This window comes from Ruditapes philippinarum, unplaced genomic scaffold, assembly GCF_026571515.1.
Source record: "Ruditapes philippinarum isolate M1 unplaced genomic scaffold, ASM2657151v2 ctg10361_1_1_1_1, whole genome shotgun sequence".
NCBI classification, from domain to species: Eukaryota; Metazoa; Mollusca; class Bivalvia; order Venerida; family Veneridae; genus Ruditapes; species Ruditapes philippinarum.
This window is the reverse complement of record NW_026860421.1, coordinates 13759-24201: the sequence shown is the minus strand read 5'-3', so window position 1 is coordinate 24201 and position 10443 is coordinate 13759. Positions and strand designations below refer to the sequence as shown.

The 10443-nt window shown below is 30.4% G+C and overlaps 1 protein-coding gene across 1 annotated transcript; it reads left to right on the top strand.

Moving 5' to 3' along the window:
- The first annotated feature begins 1967 nt into the window (after positions 1 to 1967).
- On the top strand, positions 1968 to 7287 carry LOC132760006 (neural cell adhesion molecule 2-like). Its single transcript, XM_060751892.1, has 8 exons — positions 1968 to 2175; positions 2319 to 2609; positions 3089 to 3391; positions 4090 to 4386; positions 4925 to 5036; positions 5299 to 5351; positions 5761 to 5859; positions 6128 to 7287. Exons 1-8 carry the CDS (start codon positions 2025 to 2027, stop codon positions 6322 to 6324), a joined length of 1503 nt encoding a protein of 500 aa, XP_060607875.1. The 5' UTR covers positions 1968 to 2024; the 3' UTR covers positions 6325 to 7287.
- The last annotated feature ends 3156 nt before the right edge of the window (positions 7288 to 10443 follow it).

Here is a 10443-nt window from a genome sequence, read left to right as displayed (position 1 = left end):
CTCTGTGTCTATTAATGTCAAAGTAATATGTAAGTTTGAACTTAACACTTGTTATTACAGAGTAGTTAAAATTTCAGCAATTATTAAAGAATTACATTAAGATGATAACATGTTCGTTGAAAATAATACGTGTTATTCATTTACAAATTTACAATATGTATGCGGATTGAATTAAGACGTATAAGCAAGGGTTTGAACATTGTATTTGCGGCTATTTATCAAATTTTATGATTTCTTATTCATTCCTATTTGCATCTTTTTATTAAATCGTTTGAGTATTAACAAACTTATTATTTATTGTTTGAAGATCCTCCTACTGTACCAATACTCAGGTATGACTTGCAAAATGTGTCTGGAAATATATATATCATACAAAACGAACAACTGTTGTTGGATTGTTATAGCAAAGTAAGCCCCCTCCAACTTATCAATGGGAAACAAAACACATGCCAGTGACTTTCAATAGAACACTGCAAATTCTGGAGACGGAAAAGATGTACCAAGGAAATTATACGTGTCTTGTTACTAATACAATGAACTCAACCGAGAGACTACATAACGGTTCTAGTAGAAGCACTGTTGGAGTCCATATTCTTTGTAAGTATTGTACTACTTTACTTCATCGAAATTTACTTATAAGACTCGCAACAAAATCTAAAATATATATTGTAGTTCCATGCTTTAATTAGTTCTCTAGAACTTTTGTAGAATGAAGGTCGCTGGTTTCAAAGCAATTGTTTCTTTCCGCTATGGGTTTAAATCCTTTCAGGGATGTTTGCTTTTATGTGAGGAAGCTACGTGTATCTGGCTAACAGAGCATCGGTTGTTCTACTTATGTACCCACTTGTGCCTGAAATATTCTAGGGAGAGTGCCTGAGTATTCCTTCTCCAGTTTAACTGAAAAAAAAATACTCAAGGGGTGGGGAAATAAAATCACGTGTACCGAAAAAATTGAATCGGTGACCCCCTATTGTTTTAGTTTTTTAGACTAAGTATACATTTTAAAGGACGTTTAAAGAAAAAAAAATAAAAATTTATTTCAGGAATTTTTAAATAAGCCGCTTTAAAGCCGAAAATTGCGGCTAAACTGAACGTCAAATTTCACACAAAATTGACAATTTTATTACCATTTTTCAAACAGTTTTCGGCGAAAAACGATAAATTTTATATCAGCTTAAAGGAAAAGATGATTATCGTCGAATGCTGTAGAATTTAAGATATTTTGTCCGCCATTGGCGTTGAAATACCCGGAACAGTTGCCAAGGATACGCAACGACGTCATTTTCAAAAACAGGCTTTGATGGTCAACTTTGACGCCATGGGTACAAAAATTGGCTGAAACTATTGAAATTAAATCAACGGAACCTAATTAGAAATATGGTCAACTTTTTGCATGTCAATTTTCAAGACGCTACTCGAAAGTTCGCAAAGTGTCGCGTTCTACCTTAAGACTATTACATGCAAGTATTTTTATCTGTAACTTCAAATACATAGTACGTGTGTACGAAAATAGATGATTGAAAAATAAAAATAAAACATCTGAACAAAACTATAGGTTGATTTGAAAATGAATAGAAGTTTGAAACGTTAATTTGTTTATCCGCTTTCAAACACGTTAGGAAACCTTACATAAAAGAAGATAAGCATTTTAAGATTTCAAACTTTATGTTATGGTTTTGTACCTCAGTGGAGCTCAGCCTTCAAAACAACTGGAATGAAATACCACCACCACAACAACAAAACAACCCCAACCCAAAACAACAAAAAATAAAACAATAATTATCACACCCCTATCCCCACAAAATAAATAAATAAATAAAACTAAACAAATCATAAGAAAATAAAAATAAAATGGAATGTCGCCATGATATGAATAATAAATTATTTTGTTAGACTTTTGAAACGTTTCTAGATCCGCCTACAATCAACACATTAGAAAACCTGACATTGGTAGAAGGAGATCATGTTCGGTTACTCATGGAAACCCAAAGGAAACGGTATTTTTATGGACATCTGAGAGGGACATGACTTGGTCAAGTCAATATTTAACAATACGTAACATTTCAAGGGATGACGACATGAATTACAACTGCAGTGTTTACAACATTATGACACCAACTGGAAAATCACCTGTTAAAGGAACAGATAGTAAAATGTGGCATCTATCTGTAGAATGTATGTACTATCTACTTTGCATGAACCATATATTTTCATAAACATGTAGGTTCTACATACTTATCAAACTTCTTTTCTTTCCGTTTAGTGATTGAAGAAAAATTCCCATGAAGTTTATTCATAACAAAATGATTCATTTTCAGACTCTGCGACAATAAAGGATTTTTACGTGAATGGATACAAATCTGAGCGTAATGTGACAGCAACTGAATATGACAACGTTACCTTTATTTGCGACATTGACAGTAAACCAATTTCGAATACGAGTCTACGATTTACGACGGACAAAACTTTGGTTTGGACTCATTCAAATATGCTGAGTTTTACCCTTAGCTCTGCCAAATGTACAGATTCTGGAACCTTTTTTTGTTTCGGCAAAAACAAACACAACATCGGAGTCGGTTCAACAAAGCAACTGAATTTATTTATAAGATGTAAGTATATAAACACTTAAGTTCTGCTTTTACATGATATAAATACAAGCAGAATATGATTTTATAATCAGGTAACTCAATAATATGAGGTAGCAAAACTGATCTTCTTTTCCTTTAACATAATGTATATCAAATTTATAAGACTTGACTGTTTGCAATACAGATAATGAACGGTATTTGCAATATGAATTGTAAACCGAGTAAATTTTGCAAATGTATTTCAATACCAAACGTTTGATATACATATGTAGTTAAAAGACCTAACACACATATTACTTGTCAATTTTAGCAAATAATAGCAATAAATTACACTGAAATATCTAATAAATTCTATTATTCTATTATTTAACAAAACAAAACAGAATGTCAAATTTTTAATTAATTTGATTTTACAAATTTGTAAAATATATGCTAGTTTTATGTTTGTTTGGTATAAATAAATTAAGTTGCTCATATCATGTTATCTTGATTTGATATAGGTTCACCGAGAGCCAATCCAACGGTTCCATTCACTACAAACTTAACATTAGCAAGTAATGTAACTGCCGTCCTTCATTTTCCTATCCTTGCCTACCCTAAACCAGAAAGTGTTATTTGGCAGAAATATTCAATGTCTAATTGGATAAGTGTTACATCAAACAGCAATATCAATATATCAAATAATGAGTTAAATATAAGTCTATCTATATACAAAATGATGGAGACAGACTTCGGGCGATATAGGCTTATTATTTCTAATGATGTTGGTTCATACAAACAAGACTACTACATCACCGCTGAAGGTAAGTTTTTACGCACACTTTCATTATATAATGATATATTATTCAAAATGGCATGTACACATACGTTTAAAAGTTATTCTGTAAACAAAAGTATTGTATTATTGACTGCATATTTATATATTATGATACTAAGTACAAAGTAATGTCAATGATTTTATGTATGTTCTTTATACTAATGAATTAATTAAGAGTCTCATGAAGCCTTCATGCAGTATAACTTTGCGAACCTATCATGCCTATTGACCGGTTTAATGGTGACAAATACAGTAAATTTTGACGTTAGTTATATCATTTATATTAGATTGTTATATAGCCGTACTTATAATGCTTTATTTACTATACAAATACAACTTCCATTATAATACTGCACGTTTGTAACGTCAGTTTTCATTGGATAATCGTGACGTTTATATAGTTTTATATACACAGCTGCTGTCGATTCATGAAGAAATCTTACTTTTTTTTCTCTAAAAATGATGCTTGCTGTATTATAAATTCGTTATAAAGATTGTTGACAGGTTATATGGCCGTATATAAACGGCTGTTTGCAATATAACCCTCGCCTAACGGCTCGGGTTATATTTACAAATAGCCGTTTATATAGGGCCATATAACCTGTCAACGATCTTTATAACTAATATTAGCCACTGACTTTTGTTTAATCGCATAATAGTGTTCAACAGTCGGTATTTTTTTAGTCAGACCGAATCCTCCGACGGGCTTTCGTGTTCTCAATAAATTAACAACGGCTACGACTGCAACAGTACAGTGGTTTCCTTCATTTAATGGTGGACAACCCCAACATTTTGTATTGAACTACTCCAAATCTCTACAGAAACATTGGGTACAGGACGAAATAGAAGACATAGGGGAACCAGTACTAATTTATACGATTAATGGATTGTCAAGCAATTCTGTCTACTACATCTTTTTATATTCCGTTAATATATTAGGATCATCCAAGTTATCTGCACGTCTTGAAATCAAGACCAAAGGTAATTTCATTGTTTTAAGTGTAACATATTTAAAAGTTGTTTTACTTAAAGATCCTGTATGTTTTTGATTGAGTATTTTTACTGTATGAATACCACAATAGCAAAAAATTATATATGTACATATTTATGCAAATAAAACAATTTTCAAACATCGAAGAATATGTAAAATGTGTACTGCAAATATTTGAGAACATTATATTTAATCAATAAATTACAGGCATTTATTTCTTATTGGAAAATTTGACTTAGAATTTATAGAAAATAAATTTCTAATTACCTCCCTTTATTTACATGAAATGTTAAATTTGGTAATATCTTTATAAATAATGCATATTGGAACTTACAATATTGACAAATATTAATTTGAGCATCATATTTATGAAATAAAACCATGAAAAAAATGTGTTACAGGATCTTTAAGTCATGATTTATACTCTAATTTCATACAATGTCACCTATTTTATCTGAAACAATCAACAGCAAAACTTCCAGCTTTTTAAACGTATTAGATATTAACTATTTCGTGCGTTTTCTTCAGAGGGGATGCATATAGATGGTAACACCAGTTTCGTTGGGACAACTATAGGGATTAGTATCGGTGCTGTTCTGTTGTTGCTTGTACTATTCATTGGTATATACACATTAAGAAGGTAAATTAATTTAAAAACCGTTGATCCATGTAAGGTGCCAATCAAAAATACCTTTGGTACAAACCTATTAATATTCTTGAAGTGCATTTATTTATTTGACTTTATATATACATTATTAGAACAGTACTTATATCGCAACTGTCACACAAATGTATCTATGATTGTTGAATCAAAGAATTGTCAAACAAATAAAGATTAACAAATTTATTGTTAATTTATTTTTCCTTGCATTGGATGTCTAATAATTGTGCATAAATTTCAGGTTTAAGCTGAGATATCAACACACAAGTAAAAACGTATATCAAAACACTATTGGTTTGTAATCGTTATTCAATTTTTTTATAATTGGTTACCTTAATTGATGTCATAAATGTTTCATACAAATGTACAAATATATTTTATTAAGATGCATACTTAATTATAGGTGTATGTTTTTGTCACATATAAACTGGTGTGAAATATCGTTAAATACCAATGTTAGAGGTATTGTAGCAGTTTTATGACAGTTTTGTCTAGCTTTTTTATTATGATATTTTGTTGCAGTAAATTTCTAAGCAAGCTGAAGAAATAGGACTTTTTATATATTATTAATAATTACATTCTTCAATTGGATTTATGCTTACATTGTCGTTGTTAAATAAACGAAATTCAAACGAGACAGTAATGAATTAATTTTGATACTCAATCAAACTAAAAATCAATTTTATATAATCGGAATGTATAGGACCATCAACACAAACGATCAATTCTGCAACTGAATACGAGGGCATTGATCTTAATACAGTTGGAGCATATATAGAACCGAAAGACCCAAACAACACAGGTATTTCCATTGTTTTTTGTGTGCAATTCTAATTATAAGTGTATGCTTATTGAAGATACTATTATGATATTATATTTAAATAGAATAGGTAATGTGATTTAATTAAATGTTCGTTTTACATGATTACGTTTGTAATAAAGGTATTATGTCAATCAATTTGCAACTGGACCCCATTCGGTAATTCATGAAATTATTGATAAGTTTAATGTAATCTTATGGTAGCTTTTTAAATGTAATGTTGTTAATCATACTTTTGATTTCACTTAAGACACAAGTACAGACGCTCTTCCACAAAATCCTTATGAGAAACTTGATTACATCTTAAAAGACAGTAATCAGTACAGTGAACTTAAACCAATGGATGAAAACCGTGATGATGTTTCCAGGAATAGTTTTGTTGATTCAGCTCCGGAGACCTTGCAAAAAGACTTTGATAAAGCAATATATATGAATATGAAAATATGAGGACCATAATCTTTATGAAATCAATACTGGTTAATAGTTCTTATGTTTGTAATTGCCTTTAACTTTCAGCATAAGTATTGTATATGCTGTGTAAGAACTAGATAGTGATGTCTATAAACGATGTATAAAATAACATATAATATTAACAAACACTGAAAATAATCGTATAAACGCTAAGTAAAACGTACTTTAATGTTCTTAAATTATTGAAATTTATCACATGTTTATGCAGTAAATTTTATATATTTTATGCCTTTCGATTAATTATATACCAAGTATTACCAAATGTTACTGTAAAATTGCATTTTATAACTTAGATTATATAAATGTTAGATTGTAAGAAACTTTGCATTTTCAATATCTGTAAATCATGTAAATATTTGTCAGTTTTGTTATCGTTTTTAACTTGTAGCATATAATACATTTCATGCATATCTTGAAATATCAATGTGTATATCAATGTTTATTTAATCAAAAATGTCCGCTATGTTCTTTTGTAGTATATATTTGATTATGCAAACAAATACTGAACAAATAGTATATATCAAGTGTTTATTTGTACTAAATTAAATGTAGACAAGGACAAGGTTCACTCGATTGTTTACATAAACCCTATACATTATTACAGTTAAGGAAGTATTAATAAAATATCTGAAGGGTGTACATCCCGAAAACTATTAAGGGTAGTTTACATCCTGAAGGATTTAACAAGTTTACTATACATCCTGAAGAGTGAAACAAACAATCTTTACACTGCATTATGACATTGTCTTTCAAGCAGATAATTGCTAGCTTTCGACTAAAAGAGAAGGAGATACGAAGTTTAAACACATGATTATACGTGTTGTGTGACATGCTGTCAAGTTATAAAACTGTTTGTTTGTCTTTTGTTTGGCTATGTATGCCAATGTTATTACAAATAGGCACCTGACATGAGATGTAAAAGTAAATGTAAGACCTTAAGAGTGTCGATGTGTTTTTACTTAAACAAAAATGTGTCCCTTCTGTTTATTTTTTTTTCTCAAACATATTTTAAGGAATTCCATAATGTACGTATATTGTGACATTTTATGAACTGAAAAAATGCAAGTTTAACATATATCCAGTGTTCATCCACGTCAGATAAATCCCGTTAATTTAAAATGCTTTTCCCCTTGTGGCTGAGGGATTGCCTTTAAGTGTTGCCGCCGTCCATCATGCTAGACTATGCGTGTCTTAGCTCAAGGAAATGAGGTGGTTGTGACTCCCGGTGTTGCTAAGTTTGGTAACACTTTGAGTTGAGTCAAAAATCGTATTTTCTCATTCGGCGTCATTTGACATAAAATTTGTTGATGCGCTGTCAACCCCCTCCCCCCCCCCCAAAAAAAAAAAAAAAAAAAAAAAAAACAAACAAAAAACAACAAAATAAAAAACAATTTATATGCTACTTTGAACATTGATTTTTCAATGTGGTTTTGTGTTCCAACAAACAGCAAATTCAATTGTAGTTATTACAAGACTCTGAAACAGTACTATCTTTAAATATATCGAACATTTCAAGGGAAGATCACAATTCTCCTGTCAGTTGTGTGATACTTGCACCAAGTGGTGAAAAAAGATGCAACATTGTTTGTAAAAGGTAAGTGGAAGAAACTTAGTTGTTTCCATTGGTCCTTTGAAAAATACACTAATGCAGCAAAGATACGCCATTCTAATTGCGAATTGAGAACATGACACGGCAACATAGAGTTTGAAACCATGAAACTTTTCTCCTTCAATGCTACATGATGTTAATTGTCGTATTTGAAACACATAATGAAGTATTTAATCGATGTCTGTTTTGTATACCGCTAATATTTTATAACAGCTATTTCAATTATTGTTAAATCACTATTAAAAGAACATGAACAGCTGAGAAACACCAAGACATTTGAGGGACTAAGTAAAGGTGACAGAAAAGTATGCATGACAGTTTTCAATATACGAACGAAAAGGGACAAATTATTCGGTTTTTTTTAAATTTGTTAAACACTAACTAGTTGCATACCGTGCATGGACAAAATAATTAACAACCTGAATGTATAAATATTAAATAATTGATGAAATGTTCTATAGCTCATTCATACTAACAAAAATTGAAACAACGTAAATAACACGTTTCACAAGTTTCAGGTAAACAGTCAACAATAATTATTGCGTTAACTAACGCCATTGGTTCTACTCAGGTGCCTTTTCCTGACTGAAATAATGCACCGAAGAGCATATGAGGTCTTCCTCCACCAATAAAGCTGGAACGTCGCCATATCACCTATACTGTGTCTGTGTGAACTTTTGCCCCCCCCCCCCCCCCCCAAAAAAAAAATGTTTAAATATACAATCTTACAAATAAAGTTTCCTGTTTAAGGCCCGTCTACACCTATCCAAGTCTTGAATGCAAGTATCATATTCTCTTGTATTGGGATAGTGTAGACACCCTACTGAATGAGTTTTAAAGAGAAATTATGTGACATCAAGAAAGATAATTCCTTGCCAAGAAAGTTTAGAACACGTTCTATTTTTCTACAAGTTTTTGGCTGTCAAGACACTGATAAACACCGGTTTGACACAAAACATGTGCCCCGAAGGTGTGATAGTGTTGTTTTTTATTATTTTCTGACTTTTTTGTTACTGATTCAGTGTTCATGACCTGTACATTTTAGTAAATGTATACAATATCTTGGTCAGAGGAACAGATCAATACACTGATACACAGAAGAGCAAAAAAATATGTTTTTCAAGTAGTCAAAATTGATTTTAAATGATCTTGTTCATTTAGTGAATAACTTTCATCAAATAAAGAATTTGCATCAATTTATCAGCTCAAAAAAATATTTTTCTCACATTTTCCATTATTTTAAAAGAATATGTACATGTTTCAATTTTATTTACTGCATTGTTTTTAGCTAATTGCATCATTTTCCTGCTTTTTTTCCACATATTTTACAGAAACATGATAGTATTGCAAAGACAAATGTATAAATCCTGGGAAATCTTAACTGGGCATTTCAGTAAAAATTGTGCCTGATTAAATATTGAAAGGGCCATTTATTTAGCTTATCTAAATGTGACATGTAAGAAACTTGAATAGATGTAGACGCGGCCTTATAATAAATATTGCTTATCTTATGTTTTATCTATTATTTATCTTTATTAATTATTTTAGAAAATATAATATTTTAGTGCAATTGTCCAAATCCAAGAAATATTTAAAACGCAAAAAAGGTTTCGTCATCCATATGTTCCATTACATATGTTCAGCTCATTTATATCCCCCGAGATTCAGAGAAATGTTGTCTATACAATTCGTTCGTATTCTTCATATTTAACAGAATTAACCCACGATTAAATGAATTAACTCGTGCACTAGTATATGTCATTAAGGAAAACAATTGCAATGTAAAAGGTTATAAAAATAAAAATCTAAGATCGCAACAACAAAAAAATTACATTTGGAAAGGTAATATTATTTTTATCATGTCAGAGAAATGAAATTGAATTCAATTGCATTATCATTTTGTAATTGGCAAGTCATATATTACATTTTTCAAGAGTACAATGTTATATTTTTACACCATATGGCGTTAACGATATGCGGTATGAATGCAACTCTGCACGCAAATTCATTGTTGTCACATATAACCTATTTAAGCTAGCGCATCATTATTAGCATAATATTATCATTTTTTTTATTGCATGTTGTTATCACTAGTTACACGTTATACACATAATTAAACTGAATCTATCTGGGTTGGAAATATCAATGGAATATATGTTCATGACAAAAGTGCATTTAATGCATACTTTAATTCTCATATAAACCTGAATAACCGAGCCAGTATCAATAAGTATATTATGTTTTTCGAATTTCAAATTGACAAAAATACCTGATATGCTTTCTAAATACTTTAAACATTACTGTGGAAATCAAAATATTAAAATGAAAATACCATTTGAAAGTTAAATAATTGTATATATCAGTAACAGCTCCCATCACAGACGATGTCTGTGTTAATGTATATTAATATCATCTTCCACAGTGCTTAGTATCATTTTAGATTCATGACAGAACTCAATAGGTAATTTACAATATAAATCCTAGAT